Raw genomic sequence first — 24,677 nt, forward strand, 5'->3', positions numbered from 1 at the left:
GGAAACCCCGAAAAACCTTCACCTCATCGAATCCAATCAATCGGTACCGATCGGGTATCCCGGTGCTGCGCATCGATGCTCACTGGTAATGCAATTTCTAATTTCTACTCACCTACAAAATCCACAGACCGCTGACCGCAAAACGCTATTGATCGTTCACCGAGCAGCACGGGAGCAGCTTTTTGCTTTTGGGCTACAAGTTGTGCCAATTTTTCGGCATGCCATTCTGATCGTTTGTTACAGGTTTTTTTTGGGTTAAGATTAAGTTTCGCACGGAGATTGTTGGCGGTTTTGGGATGAAAAAGTGGGTCGGTCGACTGGAATGAGGGTTGGGAAAATGTCAAGGAGAGGAACTAAAACCTGGGAAGAATTTCTGTTCACTTGTTAGATAAGCCATCGGTTCATCTTGAGACGTTGGAGGGAATATGTACGTCTTCCAGGAATTTATGAACTATATCCTCACAGAGTATTCAATTTTGGACATAGAAACCATGAGGATCATGGATAAGAGATTTGAACTCTTAGGATCTGCTATCTTTCAGTCTCGGTACAAAGTTCATTAGTTTATGGGACATTGAAGCAGTTTTATCGGCTATTAACCTTTACCCAATCGGATGCCTGTATCAGAAGAAGATGTTGTTTAGCTAGGCCCTTGTCTAGTTCAAAGGATTGAGTTCGGAGAATACCTCCAACTTAACTGATAAAGACCACAAGATTGCCTTCCATTTGATTGGAGCGTTTGAGCTAATTTGAAGACTGGAAGATATCCTCCAACTTCAGTGGACAGTCTAAGGTAAGATAAATCTTACTGGTTAATTTGAATATTGACACGTCCGTGACATTCAGTATAATGGCACGTCACTAACAGAAGATAGGAGATGGGACTTTTGTCTTGAATCCTTGAAGTACAATGACTCTTGTGGAGATGAATATATGAGATCCTGCTTTTAGACATAATATTCTGATATTGAGAACTTATCTGGAGTATGTCCTGAGCAATGTCGAAATCTTATTCTACCTTGAACAGATGTAGGAACAACTTTTTTCATGAGATACAGCACCCTTTACGATAGAATTAATATTTGAAGCCATAAATATCTCCCAAACCTTGATCAACGGCAGCTCATTGCAATCATTCCCATATCTCGCTTTAATATCTATGAGAACCAACGTTTTACAATGACTCTGGAAATCCTTGCAGTTCCTGGGAAATGCTACAAACTCAAGTTTTCACACGCTACAGCCCACCCAAAAAAAAAAACACTCCTACTAAACAGTACATCTCTTTCGCCCACCGAGCCACAATCACTTCAAGATGTTGAGTCTATGTTTGTTTTACACCACGATCACCCAAAGGATCGGATTTTCCCTTCGAACACGTCTTTATAGGATGTATCGCCAGAAACAGGATCAAAATTAGCCTTCGATCCCACGATCTCAGCTGAATCTCATTACCGAACGTCCTCCCGCCAGCCAGCGATCGGTTCACACGGATCACACGGAGCCATCTTCCCGGCAATATCGAGTGGAATAATTATAAACTCATTGCACGTACAAACACGCCGATCGCCGAGCCGCATCCGACATCTGCGAAATTCCGGGAATCCGCCCAGGAAAATCCATTTCTCCATGCCATTTCTGGCCAGTTTTTTCCCCGCATAAATTTTCACCAGATTTTTGGGGAATTTCACCTCCTCGAAGGACGAAACATTTTATTTCCAGCGCAAAGCGAAAACGGTACCGACATATTAATCGTGTTTTTCCACAAATAAAACTTTCCGGCCAGCGAAGCAAACGCCGCATCTACTCGCTGCTCGGGGGGGGAATTCCTTCGTGCTGTGTTTTTCCAGCTAATTCATGAATTGAGTCGAAGACGGTATGGCGCTAGACGAGCCGGGTTTTAGGCTGCGTACGTGAACCTTTCCGAGCGAATGGTCGGGCCGCTTATCCTCGTGCCCAAGGCAACCCCCGACCCGTCCAGGAGGGGAAAGACGTCCTTCCTCTTTGTCGGGCCGGAGCCATAAAACAGAAGGTAAGAATATTAAGCAATTATCTTCCTGTGTTGGTTTTTCGTGGGCTTCGAAGGATGGTTTCACTTCCTTACTTTGGTTTTGCTTTGCATACCGATGGCCCGTTGGGAGAATCCGTGCGGAAAGTTCTGCTGGCCAACAGCTGCTGGCTGCCGGGAGGCAGCAGAAAAATAAGGAAAAGGATTCCTCTCGCCGGGTGCCATAAATCCGACAATGCCGACCGTCGTTATGATAGCCCAGGTCGCTTGTGCTGTTAATGTTGTTTACCTTTTGGACCGGTAGGCGCCTCCAAACCCAACGCAACCGGGGGTCAATTTCCATTTACATGTTTATGTTGTTGTTCGAATTACGAAAATGTTTATAGGGTAGAAATGAATCATGATGAATTTGTAATGAACTCTAATTAATGCATAAGAATAAAGGACAATTGAATTCACACTCGCAAAGAAACCAGACGTATTACATCTATCGCTCTACAATCACGATATCACAACCAGTAAAATCTCTACATTTTGGTCCTTCGAACCGGATAGTGTGTCGTGACTTGTATCCTTGTACAATAGTGAATTAGGGCACTACGTGTTACCAATTCTCGTCCAGTTTTGTGCAAGCCAGTTCCGGTTGTACTAGGCTTACGGTGTAGTACAATCATCGCCCCGCTATCAAGGGCACGAACATTGAGTATCCTACTCTACTGTGAAATTCACGATACCCATCCATCGTGAATTCCTTTCGAATCATCGCGTCTGTTCGTTTCAACATCCGTGTGTGGTCACTCTGCATCAAGAGATCGAAACATTCCCACGGAGTGTGCATGTATGTATATGCGTGTGAGTGTAACTTTCGTACATCGTTAGTGCTGTGCTCAGTGATAGAACAATATTGTGAACAATCATTATCACGGACCTTCCTGCCAGCCGATTACTAGTGTGTTTTTGTGTCATCCGTGCTCGCGTGTGAAAGTGAACCGCGTTCCGTCAACGCAGACTTCCGTGAACAATCGTCCTTCTCATCCGCTTTATAGTTCGATAATTGTGTTAGTGGAAGCGTCGCTTTATCCAAGCTTCGGTCGACAACCTCATCACCATCGCGCGCCAATTTCATAGCGTCATCTCACCACCATCTTGTAAAGTAAAGGTGTTGTTACTACTGCAACCGTGCTAAGTGAATCGCGTACTTGGACCTGCGTACAATTTTGCATACAACAAAGCTTTCAGTGCGTATCGAGTGCGAAATATTTCATATTTCACTATGGACAAAAAATTAAAAATGTGCTGTTGAAGAAAAGGCAATCCGAAGCATATATTGCGCGATTAGAGGATTTTATGTCGAGGTACGATGAAAATCAAGTCGATGAGTTGTCCACATGCCTAGAACAGTTGGACTCACATCATAATAGTTTCATAAACGCGATCGGGAAACTAGAGGAACTAGATGACAAAGAAGATACTATTGAAGCGTGCATCAACGATAGGTGTGATATGGACGAACGTTATAGAAAGTTGCGTGGTTTCTTCCTCAAACATAAACCAATGGAGAACCATACAGTGAACAATTCATTGCTGCTTTCGAGCACCGCAGCTCTAAACAGCTCAAGCACAGTGAACATTCGTCTTCCCAAAGTCGAGCTACCGACTTTCGACGGTGATGATACAAAGTGGTTGACTTTCAGAGATCGATTTGTTGCTATGATCGATTCTTCGCCCGAAATCCCACCGATCATGAAGCTGCAGTACTTGCTCGGTACCTTGAAAGGTGATGCTGCTCGGCCGTTCGAGCACACATCGTTGACGGCTGACAACTATGCCGTAACGTGGAAGATGCTTCTGAAACGATACGACAACAAACGCATGTTGTGTCGCGAGTACTACCGGAGACTACATTTCCTTCCATCGGTGGACGGAACCAACGTGGATGACCTGGCCTCACTCGTGGACGAATTCACGAGAAACGTGAATGGACTTCGGAAACTGGATCAACCCGTGGATTCTTGGGACGTGCCGCTGATAAACATCTTGTTCTTAAAACTGGACTCCGAATCACTATGGGCTTGGGAACGACACTCGTCAACGTCGCCTCAAGATAAGTATTCGGAACTAATCAGTTTTTTACAGGACAGAGTTCGCATTCTACGATCAACACTCAACCTGGAAAGGAGCAAGGAGCTGGTTGCGATCACGGTGGCCGGGGTGAAACACAAGTCGAGTGCCGTGGTCAAAGGAACTACATCATCCCCATCACATCGTCGTTCGCAATCCTATGCTGTGACCACAGGGCGTGAGAAGACAGTCGCAGTGAAACCAACATCGTGTTCATTGGGTTGCTCGGACCGACACCCACTGCGCACGTGCCCAGCATTCGATAGAAAGTCGGTGAAGGATCGTCGGGACATCGTGGCAAAGCTGCAGTTGTGTTTCAACTGCCTGTCAATGGATCATCAGGTTCCTGAGTGCAATTCAAAATATTCGTGTCGGTTTTGCAACGCGCGTCACCATACACTGCTGCATATTACATCACCAGCACCAACAACCACACCTTTCGGTCAACCGAATTTTCCGGCAAAAATCAGCATGTCAGCACAATCAGATGAGGTCCAGGAAGGCGACATGGTATTACTAGAAACCGCCATAATCACCATTGTAGACGACCATGGCCAGCAAATCAAAGCACGAGCGCTGCTAGACTCCGGATCTACTTCAAACTTCATCACGGAGTCATTGGCTAAACGTCTGCAAACGCCGCAGAAAAGGGTCAACATCGTCATCACTGGCATTGGTCAAGCAGTACAGCAAGTTAAAAACTCTATCGTGGCTACTATTGAATCTCAAAATCAAGAATTCAGCACTAAAATGGAATTCTTTATTTTAAGGGCACCCACATCAGACATTCCTTCGGCTCCAATTGATGTTTCTTCATGGCAGGTTCCTGACGTTACACTGGCTGATCCAAATTACCACACTCCAAGCCAGATCGATGTGGTAATTGGTGGGGAGGCCTTCTGGGAACTGCATACAGGCCGCAAACGAGCACTTGGTCCAGGCAAACCATGGCTTATGGAAACACCGTTTGGCTGGGTGGTTGCCGGAAATGCAACGCACAAGAAAACACCATCCAATAAGACTGCGTTATTGAGTGCCGCCATCGTATCAGAACCACTCGAAGCCATGATACAACGTTTTTGGGAGCTAGAAACTGTTGATGACGGACCAGCATTCTCAGTACAGGAAAATTACTGTGAGGAATACTACACATCAACAGTAAATCGAGAACCTTCGGGCAGGTACGTGGTCAGACTCCCCCGAAATGTTACTAACGGTGCAACCCTGGGTGCTTCACGAGAAATTGCGGATCGGCGCTTGCTGAGCGTAGAACGTCGATTGAGATCCAATCCTGAAATGGCGAAAGCTTACAGTGCATTCATGGAAGCATACGAAAACCTCGGTCACATGAAGAAGCTTCCCGAGCCTGTAGATGATACAATCGAACATTGTTACATACCGCACCACGCTGTCGTCAAAGATTCCAGTACCACTACCAAGGTTAGGGTAGTGTTTGATGCATCATGCAAGACCTCGTCCGGCTACTCCCTCAATGACACATTACTAGTAGGCCCGATTGTCCAAGAAGATCTGTTTTCCATCATCCTGAGATTCCGTACACATGCCATAGCTATAGCCGCTGATATCGAAAAAATGTATCGCCAAATACTACATCACCCCGAAGATCGAAGTTTGCTACGCATACGATACAGAAAATCCACCACAGACCCAATCTCTACTTATGAACTGGCTACAGTAACGTATGGTACAGCATCAGCACCCTTTTTAGCCACCAGAACACTTCAACAAATTGCACGTGATCATCAGCAGAGCTTTCCTGATGCGGTCGATCCTGTTCTGCACGATTTCTATGTCGATGATCTTCTATCTGGAGCAAGCAATATCGCAGATGTGGTAAAAAAAGTAACTCAGATAACTGCAATGCTGAATTCAGCAGGAATGGTGCTTAGAAAATGGGTATCAAACTGTCCAGAAGCATTAGAAGGCATTCCTGCAGAAAATATAGCAATACAATCCGTTCACGAGCTAGAAGATCACTCCGTCTCAACATTAGGCTTGGTTTGGGAACCAAGAAACGACGCATTTCGGTTTCAAGTAGATTTACCACCTCCACCAATGTCGTTAACCAAGCGCCAAGCATTATCATTCATCGCGAAGATCTTCGATCCACTCGGGCTACTGGGGCCCACCATAATCATTTCAAAAATGTTTATGCAACGTCTATGGACTCTGAAGAGGAACGGAACGGCGTTTGATTGGGATAGCACGCTGCCACCACAGCTTCAGGAGGAGTGGAATCAATACCATCAAGGAATATTCCGATTGCGAGAGGTCCGAGTACCTCGATTCGTCTCACTGGTGCAAGCACGTAGCGTTCAACTACACATGTTTGCAGACGCATCACAGTCAGCTTATGGAACATGCGGGTACATTCGTGCAGAAACGAAGGAGTATGTTTCAGTACAACTAATAACGGCAAAATCTAAAGTCGTATCGTTGACAAATACGCATTCAATAGCAAGATTGGAACTTTGTGCCGCAAGGTTAGCCACACAACTCTACAAGAAGATCATCAACGCAACGAGATTCAACATCAAGGTGTATTTCTGGACTGATTCCACCACGGTACTATACTGGTTGCAATCACTGCCGAGTCGCTGGAAACCGTTCGTGGCTAATCGTGTTGCACAGATTCAACGGGACACCGACGGTATGAGCTGGAAGCACGTCCCTGGAAGGGACAATCCTGCAGACGATTTATCACGTGGTATAAAAGCTGAGGATCTGATCAATCGACACCGGTGGTGGAACGGGCCACATTGGTTGGCACAAAATGAAAGCAATTGGCCAACGTTTATTCCGTCTAACGATGAAGGTGAATTGGCAGATGAAGAGCGGAAGGCTACTCAACCCATCAATTGCACCTCTATCGCACGAGCCTTCTCCAACACACTCTTCGCTAGGTATTCAAGTTACCACAAACTTCGCCGTGTGGTAGCATACATATTCAAATACGTGCGGTGCCTGAGAACCAAGGCATATTCTTCACAACATCCAAAGGGGTGTCGTGCCGAAAACAAACGAGATGTAGCTGATACAGATATCGTCGAAGCAACCATCACAACTGAAGATCTTCATCAAGCCGAAATCGCCCTATGTAAACTCGCCCAACAAGATACGTTCGACGACGAAATCCACGCCTTAACAACAGGAAGACAGGTATCCCGAGCATCAAGACTGAAGTGGCTGAGACCATATTTGGACGAAACAGGAGTGCTTCGGGTTGGTGGCCGGCTGGGCAACATGACAGCATCGCATTCGGTTAAACATCCCATCGTGTTAACTGCCACCCATCCTATGGCAGTTCTCTTAGCAACAGCATATCACCTCCGGTTATTACATGCCGGACCGCAACTTTTGCTAGCAACGCTCCGACAACGATTTTGGGTGATAGGAGGAAGAAGTCTAGTGAAATCAATCTACCATCGCTGTCTTCAATGCTTCAAGGCCAAACCAACATTAATCCAACAAAGTGTTGCAGATCTACCGGAGTCAAGAGTGACCCCAACCAGAGCATTCTCCGTTTGCGGCGTTGACTACTGTGGGCCATTATTCATCAAATCAAATGTTCGGAATCGCGGTCCAAGCAAGGCGTATATTGCAATTTTCGTCTGTTTCTCAACCAGAGCTGTACATATTGAATTGGTGAGCGATTTGACAACAACCGCATTTCTATCAGCACTTCGTCGCTTCGTAGCACGCAGAGGAATGGTGAAGGAGCTGCACTCAGATAACGCTACAACGTTTAAAGGAGCAGCAAATGAACTACATCGTATCTACAAAATGCTGAAGCAGAATGAGGAAGATCGTAAATCCATCTTCAATTGGTGTGCGGAGAACGGCATGATATGGCGTTTCATACCACCGCGAGCTCCCCACTTCGGCGGGCTCTGGGAAGCAGCGGTCAAGTCAGCGAAACATCATTTACTGCGAACCATAGGGACAACAAGTATAACCTACGAAAATATGCTTACATTGTTAACACAGATCGAATCCTGTTTAAACTCGCGACCCTTAGTTCCAATGTCAGAAGATCCGTGTGATCTTGAAGTGCTCACACCAGGCCATTTCCTCATCGGAGGTAACATGCAATCTGTTCCCGATATTGATTACACTAACATTGCGTCTAATCGTTTAAACGAGTATCAGTTAGTGCAACGCTATGTACGATCTATTTGGCAACGATGGCAAAGGGAATATACACAACAATTACAAGCACGATCGTCGTTCGGTAGCAGGTCAGTAGTTGAGCTTAAAGAAAATCAGTTAGTCCTTATACGAGAAGATAATGCTCATCCCACCGAGTGGCCAAAGGGGCGCATTGTTAAACTCCATCCCGGCAAGGACGACGTCATCCGTGTCGTCACTTTACGAACGGCACCTGACAAGTACATCGTGCGACCGACAGCACGACTAGCATTGTTACCTACTACCTCACCTGAATAATAATTCGAACACGTTTGTTTATTAATTACTCTAAAGAATTTCATTCTTGGTGGCCGGAATGTTCGAATTACGAAAATGTTTATAGGGTAGAAATGAATCATGATGAATTTGTAATGAACTCTAATTAATGCATAAGAATAAAGGACAATTGAATTCACACTCGCAAAGAAACCAGACGTATTACATCTATCGCTCTACAATCACGATATCACAACCAGTAAAATCTCTACAGTTGTCAATAAATGTTAATTATGCGCCAGGCGGCGAAGAATGCCGACAGTGACCCAGCAAAAGTCCTTCGGTCAAGATGGGTTTTTGGCGCGGAGCGGGAAAAAACGGTTAGTTTGTGATTTAAATTAAAAAATCAGTATTTTCCGACCGAGAACCAGCGGCAGCAGCGTTCGAGCGGGTTTCCCGCTTACGCTGCATGCAATCGCTTCTTGCTGGGTGATTCGAACGGTGAGACATTCTGGCGACCAGATGTCGATTTCGCATAGATTGCGATGCAATTAAGGAAGGAAAGAAGAAATGCGTGGGACCTTCGAGCTCTTGGTCGCCTAGGAGGTGTCGCTAGGGAAACAAAGGTGCAATCGGACTGCGCGTGAGAGCCAGGGGGACGACGATGGATTCGCAGATGCTGGTGATGCTCGGGAGTGTCCTGATGATGGTTACCCGGATTCTTCCCGGTCGTTCCCAGGCTCCTGGTCCCGGTCCCTAGTACGCCAGCAATGTCCATACGGGACAACAACAACTAAGGGGGAAGACAATGGTCCGAGTGGTGTGTTAGGATCAGTCTGAACGAAAGAGGGACGACTCTCTCTCTCTCTCTCTTTATTCCTCCCTTCGATTTAGAGGGGTGTCGTACTAATGCTGCACCGAAAGTTTCTTATTCCGGTGCAACTCTCCCAACACTCCCAACAAAGTTTGAAGCCATTCGGTGTCGATCGTGGGAACTTTAGGATACACCGGGTTTGGCATGGTAACATTCGCATTCGATAGTGGTCGGGCCTTTTGAATTGCCAAAGTTCGATTTGTTGTTGGAAATTCTCGCCCAAAAAACGATCGAATCAAATTCCCTTTCTTTGGTTGGTACGTTGAATTTCTCGAAGCCATCCAGGAGGTCGTTTGCTGTTCCTTCTAGTCATCTCCCCCTGTGCTAAACTGCAATCAACAAGAGAACGTTATTTATTATCTTTCTTTAAATCGATCGTCGAAATGTTTCGGTTGAGAATTTTTGCAAAACTATCTTCACTTTACCTTCCGCTTCCTTCGGAAATGATAAATAGTTCATCGCAGTGTTGAGTCGAGCAGAAGGAACAGGAGATTGATTTCTCAACGCAATTTCGCAGCTTGATCATTTGTCAGCGAATAAAGCGATTAGAGGTGTTGGAACAGATGTTAAGCCCGGCGGACACTTGTACGTATCGATTATATTGACAAGAGTAGAAGCGATAGAAGGGTGACATTGGTAAAATATTAGTCTACCTTGCAAGGTGATGGATTTGAAGTTAAGATAGTTCAAGATATTAAAAAAAACTCCAGCGCTTAAAGTCTAGCTGAAGGGAAGTTCTTGAATATTTAAGGTCAAAAATATTTTCTTGTTTGGTTCATCAGAGTCTCAAGAAGAGCAGGAATATCTTCAACCATAGTTTGACCCTTTCGAATGGCACTACAAGTTTCTTAAAGTAAATTATTTATTATGATGGGTAATTTACACCAAACAAAAGGTATGCAAACCTAAAAACAGTTAAGAATCCATTTGAAGTTAAGAATAGTTCAAGATATTAAAAAAACTCCAGCGCTTAAAGTCTAGCTGAAGGGAAGTTCTTGAATATTTAAGGTCAAAAATATTTTCTTGTTTGGTTCATCAGAGTCTCAAGAAGAGCAGGAATATCTTCAACCATAGTTTGACCCTTTCGAATGGCACTACAAGTTTCTTAAAGTAAATTATTTATTATGATGGGTAATTTACACCAAACAAAAGGTATGCAAACCTAAAAACAGAGAAGATCCTGGCAAAGATAACAGAGGCCTAGCATGAGTCTCAACATCTGGAACTTCTGCGCCTGTTTACAGATAAAATAGGATTCTATAAGCAAGGAAAGCATCTCGCATCTCTCAACAACCCAAAGCCAATTCTTCGCATCAGAATGCCGGTTGGTTATAATTAAAATAAATATTTCCCAAGAAAACATATCCCCGCAAGCACACATGTTTCGGAAGATCTTCAAGCAAGTCTTCTTGTCCATTTTGCATAAACAGCAAACACTGTTTTCCATCCAATTACCTTTTGGGAGTTTCTTGTTGGGAAGCAATTAAAGCCTGTTTACGCTGGCCCGGCTGGACCGGCAAGGACACCGAGGCGCCTCTGTCATCCAGCGCCCTGTCAAAGACTTCGGAGGTGTTGAAAGATCGATTCTTCGCGTCTGGCAGTATCCTTGGTGGAATATTATTTACAGCCCGTCGGGGGAAAACACGGGTGGTTCTTCCAGCCAAAAACCCAAAGTCCCAGTTACCCCAGATGGTTTTCTGGTAGTCGAGTGAAGTTCTTTTTTGTTTTCGATGGGTAAATTTTCCAAACATTTCGGGGGATTTTCCCCGGACCCGTTTTGACGGCTTCGTCACTCACGGCCTCGGTGCCGGTCGCCGAAGATTTGGCGTGTTGTGTTTTGAGAAATGATCTTGACAGTCGTAGGTCAGTTTATTTTTCACCGCCCTACCAGACACAGACACACGGAACGGAAGCGGGCTCCACATCACAGGACAGCAATCCCGTGTGCGTGAGATCATGTCAAGTCTTGAACTTGACGTTGACACCCATTTCCCAACCCCCGTGGAGGAAGCAAGCACATCTCTCCAGGAAGACAAAACGCTGGAACCATAGGCTCCAATTACACCGAATCTTGTTTCACATCGCTCACGCTTTTTCACTCAATCACTGCCAGCCCAAGGTTCGTGGCAGCGGAGTCCGCGTCCGATGCCACACCGGCCTAAATGTCCCCGGCCGTGCTTATTTAAATGTGCTCAAGTGTCGCGCATCCATAACGCCATTATGTGGCGCTGGTCTGCGTTGGGGTACGGTGACGGTGCTAGCAGGCACATTAGAATTGCCGCTGTCATCACGGCTACAGCATCGCCCAGGAAAACACGGGAAAATGCATGTGCACCCGGTGCACCGATTTCCCGGCCATGAAACCACGTACCGGGTATCAAACGCGGCAGCATAGAACTTGAAACTAAAAAAAAAAAGCATTATCCCTCTTTCCCTCTTCCCCCATGCCCGGATTCCTCTTCTCCTCTACCTTCCCATTCCATCCATCACGGAAGGAAGAAAGATCACGGACGATCCCCTCTTGACGAGCACAGCAGCAGCATCGGCACGCGACAGATGTGATTTGCTTTCCACCCGGTCCTCCTGTTCTTGCTTATTCTCTCGTTCTCCGTTCTCTGTATCCCTGCCCTTAGGTCCGTTGGCTGGGTTTCACTGTTCCGCGCCGTACCTATTCCATCCGCACCTTTCCCCGATGCCATTGCCCAGTCATCGGCGGGTCTTTGCTCTGCGACTGTTTTGCCAACAGTTGGTTTGCTGGCAGTGCGGTACCCATAGTCCGCTGATGGATGATGACGATCGTTCGGAGGACGGTGGATTGTTTTTCGCTAGGGGTGTTCGCTTGTTTGATCGATCATAACCAAAACGATGTCAGAAAGTATCATTTATTTACGTTCTCACGTAACGGCGCCTCGGGGTCACGGGTGTTTGGAGGGAGCCAACCAGTGTTCCAAAAGTGATCCAGAGCAGTTTCACAGGGCACAGTATGCGGGAATGATAAAGTACAGCAACAAGCCGAAAACATTATGCGTGCATGGAGATGTAATTATCGAACATTTTTTCCGGGGATCATCCTAATGATGAAAGAAGAGCGTTAAGCGATTTTAAAATAGATTCGAGAGTATTCTCCAAGTGACGGTTGAAGTTAAGGCTTCATCCTCTACAACTTTATTGAAATACATGGTTGGTCCTTATATTTTATGCATTTTTGGAATTTGTCTATATTTTTAATATATTTTGTAAACTATATCTAAAATTACTGCATGAAAACTTCTATAAAATATTTTGATACAAACATAATAGACGCTTCTTCTCTCGGTTGGAAATTGGGCTAAAGCAGTGTACGAGGAATCGTGTTATCCCGTATCACCACCACCGAGTTAACCAATTTATTTCCTGTCGCGTCTACCGTACGACACCTATTCACCAGCTAAGCACACTAACGAGCACGGTGCAAACATGATGCCGGCAAAGCAGGCAACAAAACACACTGCGCGAAAAAAAACTCCCTAGCCACCAGCTTCCGTTCGCCTGGCCTGGAAGGTGCATAGCGCACGCAAAGAACATCACCCAAAAACCCTTCCATCCTCGTCCGGAACACGATCCGGGGATTGACGAACCGAATAAAGTGAATGACGGTAGGACAACTAGGGAACACACAGAAGCAAAAAAAGCACAAGCCTCCATCAACCTCCCGGAATCGCTTGCATCATCAAACAGCGTCGAGAACAGCGTGGCCCATCAGAATGACGACCTGTTTCTCACTAGCCTCGGACCCGGACCCGGTGGCATGTCGTTTGTGCATCCCGGTGTTTTTCCTCCTTTTTCTGCTGCTGCTGCTGTTGCTGCAACACACATGCCTCATGGATGTCACGGGACCACGCGCGATAAAGCTTCGGGGCGAAGGGAGATATGCCTAGGGGGAAAAGCGCAAGGGCATCGAGGCCGGCTGCATCGCGAGAACAATTGAGCGATCCCCGAACACACGGAGGGGTTCATCGGTTCTGGGTAATATATGGTTTTTATATTTCATATCATTAGAAATAATAGGGATTCCCTACGCCGGACCACCTCCTGCAAGGTACGACCGGGGAAAAACGCTACCAAGCGTTAGCCCCGATTAGCGTCCCGGTGCAACTGTCGCGCGCGACCGAAACGAGCTGCGAATAAAAGCTGCCTGCTTGGTGCAACGTTTATTAGTGCGGGATGCATCAATTTAAAATGCTTGCACGTCGTCGTGGTCGTCCGCGGCAAAACAGTCTCGACGACGCCCACCGTGCACCGTTTCCACGATCGGCACGTCCACGGAATCTTGATGAAATGTACCATTTCCGTAGGCAAATAATGCACACCGCCATCGTTTTCTCGTTACGGTTGGGCTTTTTAGTTGAGCCGTTCGCTTCGGTGACAAATTGAACGGATTTTTCCGAAGACGGATCCGCAGCCCGGGTGGAAATGATTGTTGCGCCGATGTTCTGAAGGATAGGCCGTTAGCATTCCGGTTTTGGTTCTGCTGGAGGTTTAATGCTGGTCCATTTAAATGGCGGCGTGGTGCGATTGGGAACGTGCAGCCGAAGAAATAGCGTTCAATTAAAGGTGTATTCTGAAGACTTCTGTACGAGGGACAGAGGGATCCTTGTGCTGATTCCTGGAAGAATGCAGAGCCATGTTCACGAGATGCTAATGTAGTTTTGGTTTAAGTTACTTCGAAATATTGTGCTTAGTAAAACTTCGTCTTATCAGAGCTTTGTGGAAGGGATCGTTGGTGAATTTAAAATGACAGTTGGACATAGAAGAGCTTATTTTTCTAAAGTGCAGAGCTAGGATGCTCCGGAGGGAGAGAGATAGCAATGACAGACGGTCACTCGGTAGGACTCTATATCGAATCCCATTTTACTAGCGTCACGCAGGACTCAGGCCTTAGCATCTCCCTTTCTTGACACTACAACCTCAGAAGATCTAGTACTGTCATATGTATCTTTGCTTGACTTTATTTTACTCACAGTCCTTCATACGTGGAGGTGGTCTAGATGGGATTTGATTCCCGGTTCTGCCATGTAAAGATAAGGCAACGCAGTAAAATCATCCTATCCACGATCCCTCTTCTCCTTCAACGATCGAAAGAAAACCCCATCTCAGACCCTTTTTAAAACGATCATGAAAACGTTGATATCAAATGCATCCCAAAATCTTCTTCCGAGATCCTGAAAAGCGAACCGGAAACCTTCCCTGCCCAACCGCTTTACGGAAGCATCCTCCCTATGTTCTGCCGGACCAAATCTGCACCAATTCTGTCATCCGGTACGATGCCCCTTGCACACACACACAGAGATGCAGCCCCGAGAGAAATATGCGACCAGATGCAACCAGATGCACCGGGCTTCTTCAGGTCACCGCCTTTACGGCTTTCTTCCCTCATTTCTGCACGCTCCAAGGCGTTTCAATGTTTGAATAGTCGATCCTGGACGGTGGCAGAAGGATATTTGAACGAAACGAAGAGAGAGAAGAAAAAAAGGCGAACGCCCAAATGTCAAAACTGGTTCAAATTCGGCTAAATAACGGACGAAAACAAACCTTCAGGGGGGTTAAAATCAAGAAAATCGAATGCATTATTACGTTCCGACCGGTTTTTTTGCTTCTTCGCGCTCAAACTCGTTCCATCGTGTGCCTGCACTGGAAGTGCATATGCAACGAACTTTTTTTTTTGGTTGTTATATTTGATGTGTGTGTTTTTTCTTCATCATTTCAGATTGAAGAATGTGATGAAGAGTTTTGTTTACCTTTCGATTTCGTTTCTCTCGAGCTACGTGTATCAAAACGTACGGGAGCAAAAGGGAGCAATAAAGCTGATGCCGGAGAATTCTTCTTGCCATTCTTGCAGGAAAAAAAACGGGCCGGGCCCTAACAGAACGATGACTTTGAAGCGGCCAGCTGATCTGCTGCGGTATCGACGATGGCAACGAAGGTCGTCCGTTTTGTGGTTTTAATCTGATTTTTTTCTTCTTGCTCTACTCTTGTACCCACTTTCTGAGTTCTATCTCGATCGATTTTTGCCTCTTGTTCTTAGCTTCTTTGCTTGTCAAGAGTTCCACGATGTGCAGAAAATAAAACCAGCGCAAGCATACGCAACATACGCGAAGAGCAGCATAGAAGCGTGTGTACGGGGAGGTTTTTTTCCTTCCTCTTTTCGATCGGCGAAGGTCGATTCTTGCGTCCGAAACAGTTCGATCGTTCTCGCCGTGATGATTCGATCTCGTGACTAACGGTTTTTGGTTGGGGTTTTTTTTTGCTTGATTTGTACGCTGTTTTCTTCGCTTGGCATGAACCAAGTTCTTGTTGAGGAAGGTTAGTTTGATCGTTCCGTTTGCAGCTAATTCTGCTGTTGGTTTTAGAAGGATGATTAGCAGTTGTTGCACTTGATTTGTCCTTTATCTAAAGGATAGTTTGTTAGTAGGTAAAGAATAGAATTTATAGAAAATAAATAAATAAAGGACTGATTTATTGAAAAATTATATTCAATTAAAGAAAATTTTTTAACCACCAAAATAGCAGATTTATGAGAGTAAAATAAAAATAATTTAAAATATACCAAAACAAAACTGAAACCAAACGCTTCTTAGGTAAGTGCAGTCAATTAAGCAATTTCTCGTAAAAGATTGAATATGTCGTCGACTTGACAAGAAAGAAAAATATTAGAAAGTCCTCTCAAACCCTAGCTCTCTAAGCAGATGCAAACCGCTTACACTTATCAACATGGACCGGAAGCGATTGACATTCAAACAACCACCAGGTGCCGATCTATGTCGTCTATCGCCTCACGAACTTCATCGCATAACCCATTTATAGCTCCCATCGCTTATCTTTCTTCCAACCAATTCAACCCCAAGCACATGTTCTGCACTGCACTTCACAGGGCAAGAAAATGAAACCCCAACATCCGGAAGTGCAAATTCCATGCAAATATTTGCCCGGTTCAACCAGCGAGACAAGTGATTTGAATGAGGCGACACGCGGCAAAACGACGACTTGGCGCCAAAAATTCCGCCATTCCGAAGGCGTTGGTGTCTGCAGGGTCATGCGCACTGTAGTCGCTGCTTCTGCGCCTTGTTTGCAAAAAAAGCAAGGAAGGAATTTGTAGGAACAGCGGCAACAAACAAAAAAACTTCGAGCAGGTGATTGGCATGCTGCCATGCCACACGACCTTCCACCTTTTTTTTTTGGTTGGTTAGTGTGTGTCTGCGCCAGGACACTGCATCAACCAGGACTTTTCTTCTGGCCAGAAGGAGTCCATTGTGTGCGTTGCTTTTTCGCGTCCCTTCTCGGCCCGATTTCATCTGCTCGATTCGAATCGATTCAAGCAACAACAAAAAAAAAGAGAGCCGTTTGAGAACAATACCGTCTTGGCATCGCCAGGCACAGCCGGCACAGCTTGCAGGGGTGTGTTCTAGGGGTTCCAGGAAAGCGAAATCTCCTGCCGACGGTTCCCTATTTCTTTTTTTTTTCGCCAAGAAAAGCATCTTTGACCGTTACGAAGTGGTTGACAATGTATCCAGGGGGGGATGTGCAAAGGAAAAAAATCGTTACAGAAGAATGAACGGTGCGGTTTTACATCGCTTCCTCGTCTATACTTCCTCGTAGTAGCACCAACAGGGTGATCCTTGATTCGATCGGTTAGGCAAGCGAACGGTAATGTACCGAGTCACGGTCCAATGTCCTGGCTGGTAAGGGGTCTTTAAGAACTGGCTGCAGCTTCCACCTTAGCAACTGACCGAGAAGGATCATCGAGCTCACCCTCGGGCTAGCGCCTCGATCTACGACCACCGTTGATGAGCAAAGGTGAACTTCAAGTAAATCACCGTTCGGGAAAACAGTTCAAGAAATCGAGAGAGAGAGAGAGAAAAAAAACACAGGGAGACATCAGGATCGTTATAACCGGATCGTACAACGTGTTTAAAGGGAAAGCGCCTGAAATCTCGACAGATGCAGACGAGATCGACCATCCAGAAGTGCATCCCGACCGGTCGCCCCGTAAGGGACCCGCTGTTTCCATCATCTGCATTGTTTTGCTGTACAGTGCAGTGTCCTCTCGGCGTACCGTACACGCTCTAATCAACGCACGATCAACCATCGTCTAATAGCCCATCCCTTGATCGTCGTGCGCATGTGTTTTTGCTGTTCCAAGCTGACGCCGGTGCTTCCTAGGGGTTGTCCGCGATGCTTGATGCCTGGTGTCGGATTCCCGTTCCGTTTTTGGGCATTTTGGCTTCCATAGAACGGGAAGTTCAAGGGTACCGTGGTGCGGAAATAACTTCCAGCAGTCGGTACACAAAAGTTCAATGTGCGCGTTGTTTAAAGTCTGGGCTGTTTTACCAAAGGTGTACCAAAGGGATCAATCGGGATGAAATGCTGGCTGGCGATGAAATTCGGATAAAAGGTGTGCCGTGGCTAGGGTGGAAACTATAGGATGAGGATGTTGCTTGCAGCAAGTAGAAGAGAAGAATTGCTTCATTTCGGGTGGAATGGCGTTAGACATGGGAGGGTATCGAGTCGGAATGGAAGCAGAAATTTAAACTTTTTACCTTTGGAAATTAGTTTAAATTTATTTTATTTTTGCTTCAAAATACGCATCATGTGCACTGTACGACATGCCATGCTATGAGACAGAAATTAGACACATCAGCTCATAATAAACGATCTTCTTCAACTCCCACCGCTGCTAGTAAGAACATGTAGGAGATTTAATTGCTTCAATTTGACTTGGACTTTGGAAGTAGAGAGGCTTCTAGCCCCTGATCGCATTGGCTCTTAGAAAATATTAATGGTTAAATTACTTTCACTTCATTCGAGCAAGTAAAGGAGCAATATTTAAGGTGAAATAACCGATTAAGATGAGAGAATATAGAACTAAATTGAAAATAGGGCTAATAAAGTAACGTTAGCTCATGATAAACAATTTCAGTGATCTTAAAAATCGGTCCGTTCGATACTAAATAAAAAAAGAAATTGAAAGAGTTGACAAAAGTTTAAAACATTAAAACAACGAAAGGCATGTGATTTTTCAAAGCTTGGCTCATAATAAACAATTTCATAGAAGTCCCATCGCTTGGTGCATGGATAAATATTAAGCTTAAGATTTTAAAGGATATTTTAAGAACAATTTTCAATGCTCTTTATTAACCTTATTGGTGTAGAAAGCATTTTCGTATCAAAAACACTTTCCTGAACCATCCTAACAGGAAGCTAACACATTAAATCTCCCAAAAACTGTTGGCCAAACCATCCGTCATTTCCAACCTACCGAAGCGCTTTCGATGTGTTATTACTTCCGCAACTGCTTCTAACGCGTCACACGATGCTACGTAATGTTTCCCGACACGTTTCGTAGTCACGGACGCAGTTAAAAGGTTAAATGAAACGGAACCGGGTGGAAATTGCTCGGTGCTCGCCCCGGTGTGGGCCTCAGCGCAACGCTTGTGGATGGATGGCTGCTATCAGATTAAGAGCAATCCTGTCGGCCGATACCGATGGATGAAACGTTGCCCCTGCGAGGGGGGGAATGAAAGTAGGCCAAGTGGAAGAGGGAAGATTAATCTAGGACCTAGGCACCGCACACAGTTCTAGGAATATCATATCCTTTTTGCCAACGGTAGCGAAAGCGATCACACTTTTCCAGCGACCAAAAAAACCTCGGGAGGGAGAATGAGATGGAACGACCGAAACACCGAAGATCCTTTCGGGGTGCCAAACACGTAAAGCACACACCAACGTAGCCAGCTGGCACAACTGGCGCAATGCACAAACGTAAGGGTCACAAGCTGCACCGGATTAAGGGTGAGGAGCGGTGCGGATGCCCGTTTTTTGTTTTGTTTGGAGTTTGAATTGCTTTTTCTGGGTGTTATGAGTAGGGCCTTGCGCGATAGAAGCAGCTGTAATGCTACGTTCGTTCGGTGCGATATGAATTATTAGGACTTTTAGAATCAAAGGAATATTTTTGATCGAAATTTTAAATTCGACAAAAAGTAATTGGCCTTTAAAAATGCTTCCAGAAAACATGTAGCTTTCATACCTAAAATTGAGTTAAAAATAACCCCCAACACCAGGCACAGAACCCTGGCACAGGAAATTCCAGCGCGCCTGTCCGTGCCATAGTGCACGCACGGGCAACGCAGCACAACCAAAACAACGAAAATGTGCACCCGCTCGGAACTGTGTGCGCGTACGCACCGGTCGCTCCAGCACCGCGCAGCACTACTCCGGAACCGGTCCTAGGCTCATACGCACCGGGCTGTACCGGTGCGCCGTTCGGTTCGGTCGCTACCCGAAGTTAAGGGTGGGGGAAATACGGCCGTCGAACGCCGAACGCTCGGTGCAGGAGAAGAAGCTCGCAAACACCTGCGTGCGAGCGAGAGACAGTGCGTGCGGGTGTGAGCAGGCCAGAGAGCAGGGTTATCCCCACCCCGCGAGTGCACTGCCGGGGAGGGAAATTCCCGAAGAGGGTTTTTTTTTCCACCATCGGCTGTGCACGAGCGATCGTGAACTGAGCTACTTTTGAGTTCACCTTACCGCAAGGCACTCACGGCGGATCGGTGCCAACAGACGGTTGGAGAAAAAGAGATACTCAGTGGCTGTTTTGTTGCTTTCTTTGATATTTATTCTTAAACATAAAATATATATTTATTCTTAAACTTCTTCTTTGGACATAAAATAACATAAGAAACGGCTGTTAGATATTGAAACAACAGATTTATACGATAGTTTTTAAAATAAAATAAGAAATAAAATAAATTCAAACATGTAAACAATGCCCGCAACACCGATCTACCTGCATGAGTTCCACATGACGGCGCACCGGAGCTCCGGGGAGCTCAAAATTTGCTCAATGTGCGTTCGTGCGCACAGTGCACCTGTAACTCCGCCCCTTTTTCATGCTCGGCCGCAGCAGCTACACCCGAACGCGGCACGACAGGAATGCGTGCGCGAGCCCGAACGGTACCGATCGCCTATAAATAAGAGCGATCGTCAACACTGAGCTAACACTTCGGTTAATACCTTGCAAGCGCTAGGACGCGTGTCGCTCGAAGATCTATTTTGTGTATGAGCATAAATTCACTCCGGTACTGTCATTTGCCTTGAAATCTATCCGGCAGTGTGCGTGCAAAACAGCAGAAGAACTCGTAGGAGAAAATGTTAAAGACGTTAGTTTTGTGACAAAAAAGCAACGAGAGAGAAAGTGCATCTTGTGTGTTTGTGTGGTGAAAACAGCTACCAAAACGGATTACACTGTGTTGAAGCAGAAACCTGGAAATAAGAGTTAAAAGTGATGGAAAAGTGAACTGAAAAAAGTTGAGCCTGAAATCAGCAAAAGCAGGATAGTTACATCCAGCAAACAAGAATAGTGAAGCAGCAAAAACGGCAACTGAATTGTGTGCCTGTGCAAGAGTGTGTGTGTTTGTGCAAAAAGCAGAGGACAAAACGCAAACCGCGTCATATCAACGGTGAATAGTCCTGAGTGCGTGTGCAGAGAAGAACGGTCTGGTGTCTTCTCAAGAAATTCGTTGCGGGACACGTGTGTCCCCAGCTATTGTCTCCTGCGTGTGACTTTGACTTGTGATTTTTGATTCGGAACTGTGCGTGTGTGTGTGTTCGTGTTCGGAACACCATGCCAACATCGATCATGCAGAAGAACTACAGCAATTGTCCGCTCAAGAAGCGTCCAGTCTTCATGTCCAAGGAGGACGCCCTTAAAAATGGTAATTATTTTTTTTTCCCTTCACAATTCATTTCCGAGGAATCAGTTGGAGTGTTGGTGATCTCTCTGTGTGTATTCTGTCGCCTAACTAACGCCTTTGTCCCATTCGCTTCTGTTCTCCCCCCCCCTCAGACTCAGACGGTGAGATGGAACCGGAAAACCTGAGCACCAAACCGCAGGACCTCTCAATGAAGTCCATGAAGAAGAAGGCACGGTCGGAATCGCCCGAGCAGCTGGTCGTGATCAAGGCGGAGGACACTCTGCCCACCCCGCCACCCTCCTCGTCCCCCGCGCCCAGTGATACCAAATCGCCTCTGTCCATCCCAACGCCGACCTATGGCTCGTTGCCCTCGATGTACTACGCCGGTTCCCGGTCGCCCGCCTCGTTCCCATCGGTGTACCCCGGATTCCCGTACCCGCTGCCATATCCGGCCGACTTCTACAGTGCCTACCACCATCAGCAGAGCCAACAGACTACCCCGCACCATCCGACAGGACTTCCGCTGCACCATCACCACAGCCATCACCTGCATCCGCACCACAGCCAGATCTCGCCACCGCGCTCCGAGCCGCTGTCTCCGTACAGTGCCGGCCAGCACGATACCTCCGGCAGTCCTTCTGCCTCACCGACGCACCTCTTCCGTCCGGATCGCCATTCGCTCTCGCCACCACCGTCGATGGTTGTGCCGGCCTACCCAGCCGAGCTTCGCCTTAACCAGAACAACAACATCATCAAGTCGGAGTCTGCGTTCGTGCGGGCCCAGCACCGCTACATGCCTTACCCGCTGCATCATCCCGCCGCTCACCATCACCACCACCACCATCTGATGATGTCCTCCGTGGCGGACCATCCCTCCCTCTCGCCTGCCTCCAGCCATACCTCGTTCAACTCGTACCTTTCGTCGCGTGGCCGTTCCCTGTCGCCGATCTCCTCGTCGGCACCCGCCAGCCCGGGAGCCGATTCGGAGGAGAACAACAACAGCCTGAGCGTCACCAACGGTAACAGCACCTCGCTATCGTCCTCGTCCGGCTGTTCGTCGATCCTCACGGAAAAGTCCACCTCGAGCTCCAACATCCAGAAGAAGGGTGAGGGTGAGAAGGGAGCGGCGACGCCGGCGAGCGGTGGCGCGCCACGCTACCAGTGTCCGGACTGTGGCAAATCGTACTCCACCTACTCGGGGCTCTCGAAGCACCAGCAGTTCCACTGTCCCGCGGCCGAAGGCAACCAGGCGCAGAAGACGTTCGTGTGCAAGGAGTGTGACAAACCGTACAAAACGCTCGGTGCGCTCAAGATGCACATCCGCACGCACACGCTACCGTGCAAGTGTACGCACTGTGACAAAGCGTTCTCGAGGCCGTGGCTGCTGCAGGGCCACATCCGCACCCACACCGGGGAGAAACCGTTCGTGTGCAAGCTGTGCTCGCGGGCGTTCGCCGACCGGTCGAACCTGCGCGCGCACCAGCAAACGCACGAGGACGTGAAGCGGTTCAAGTGTCCCACGTGCACGAAATCGTTCTCGCGGCTTCCGCTGCTAACGAAGCACGCCGAAAGCGGCTGTCCGGGTGGGTCCGGTGGTAGCAGTACGGCCGGTTCGCCCGTCCCCTCGCTGGCGCGTTCGGACAGTCCCCATTCGCAGAGTGGTGCCTCGTGCAACATCTCGGAGGATAGCTTCATCCCGACCGTGTTACCGCACGGTGGTAACATCGCCGTGTACTAGGGCGATGAGGTCGTCCTCTTCAAGTGTGTGTGTGTGAGTGTGTGCCTTCGAGAAAAGTGTGTGTGTGCTCTTTCCCCAAAAAAAAAGAACGAACGAGAAAATCAACCAACAAAAGAGACTGATGAGCGTTAGTATTCGTCGTGTGCCACGTCGGGGTGGTTTGTGTGGTGAAGGAATGAAGCAGTGTTTTGGGTGACTGCCAGACAGTGGAAAAAAATTGTTTTCTACTTTAGTAAGTTTATTTATTTTCGAAATAGCTAAAACACCACAACCGGGAAGGAGTAAAGTTAGTAGATTTTTTTCGACAATTTTTTTTTTTCTCGTTTCGTAAGAAGCGCTAAAAAGGAAAATGGGGGAAAAAAGATAAAAATGAGACACAAACTGTTCCAAACTAGTCAGATTCGTTTTTTTTGTTTTAGTTTTTAGTTTGCATTTTAGTGGAATTTTCGCTTACCGGATGTTAGTTTCGCTTCAACTTTCTTCAACACATTTCGTATCCGTTAAATTATGTATAGGGTTTTCCGTGCTTTTCTTTTCACTATAATTTTCTCGCTATCAAATAACAAACGATAAGAAGATCTCAATGTCCAATTTTTTCTTGAAGTTCTTGAAGAAAATGACGGCATAACCACTTGAAAAAAAAAAAACAAGCGCCTGGGGATAGAACGGCGCAATCAAAACAAAACATCATGATCCGATTTGCCTTAGAAAAATTAAAAAAAAAATGCCTCTCGTTACAATTGGAATTGCCAAACCTCGTTACTGAAAAGTGCAAAGTGCCTTCAAGAAACAAGCATCCCCCAAAACTCTCGCTACCAACGAAGCAGGAAGAGTGCATTTTGTTTTAGTCGTACAAGTCTTACCGTTAGCAGCGCTAGTTCATAAGAGAGCAGAAGAAATGACACAAACATAGTTCACTATTTTTATAATTAAGCGAAACACAGGAGCTAACGTTAGCTCGCCCACCTCTGTACATAGAGCGCAAAGAACAGCATTTAAACACTGGTAGCAAAAAAAAACAAAAACTAGAAAGACACACATACGGTTTAGTTCGTTAAGCAAAGCAGCTAGCGTTTAAGTTGAACTTAATATATTTTTGTTTGTTTTCTGTATACAAAAAAGACACATCGGTAGCGTGTAAGCAGTTGTAGTGCGTAAGTACAGCAAAACTCTCTCCTAGCGGGCTAAGAAAAAGCAAATCGACGACGACGCAGCGTCACACAAAGCAAAATAAAATGACATGAAAATCTAAAACTGAAAACTTCACCTTGGTTGCTTTTCTTTTCTTCTCTGGTGTCTCTTCGTCCTCGCTTATGGATTCCGAAATGACTAAACGGTTTCTCCGTCGTTTTTTTTTCGCTTTTCTTCCCAAAGTCGGTCTGCATCGTTTTTGGCGTGTTTCTTCTTGTGGCGGTCTGGTGTAGTTCTTTCAGTTCCTTTCCGATTTTTATTTGTGTTCTATTTTTAACTAGCTCTTCCTCTCTCTCTCCTATATACAACCCAACATGATTTGCTCTGATTTCCTTTGCCTCCACCTTTCCGGGTTAAGCTTCTTCCGAATCATTATTGCACCGGGTCGAAACGGATGTGTCCAAATCACAATAGCGCGTGCGAGCTGGCTGCGTGCACCTGAACCTACCATCCGCTTGCAATTTCAATGCACTTGCAATGCCCGGGCATGGATTCGTATTGTGGCGAACGCATCCGGTGGTACATCCTGGATCGAAATAATGGCAAGTGTTGGATGAAAACGGAAGTAGCGGAGTATTGTTCTCGGGGGATTGG

At 46.4% G+C, this 24,677-nt stretch overlaps 1 protein-coding gene across 1 annotated transcript; it reads left to right on the top strand.

The window, feature by feature from the left end:
• Nucleotides 1–20,442: 20,442 nt before the first annotated feature.
• On the top strand, nt 20,443–24,153 carry LOC118517247 (protein escargot-like). Its single transcript, XM_036063220.1, has 2 exons — nt 20,443–21,175; nt 21,307–24,153. The coding sequence occupies exons 1-2, from the start codon at nt 21,085–21,087 to the stop codon at nt 22,890–22,892; spliced, it is 1,677 nt and encodes a 558-aa protein (XP_035919113.1). The 5' UTR covers nt 20,443–21,084; the 3' UTR covers nt 22,893–24,153.
• Nucleotides 24,154–24,677: the final 524 nt, after the last annotated feature.

Source organism: Anopheles stephensi, unplaced genomic scaffold (genome assembly GCF_013141755.1).
Source record: "Anopheles stephensi strain Indian unplaced genomic scaffold, UCI_ANSTEP_V1.0 ucontig9, whole genome shotgun sequence".
Classification (NCBI taxonomy): domain Eukaryota; kingdom Metazoa; phylum Arthropoda; class Insecta; order Diptera; family Culicidae; genus Anopheles; species Anopheles stephensi.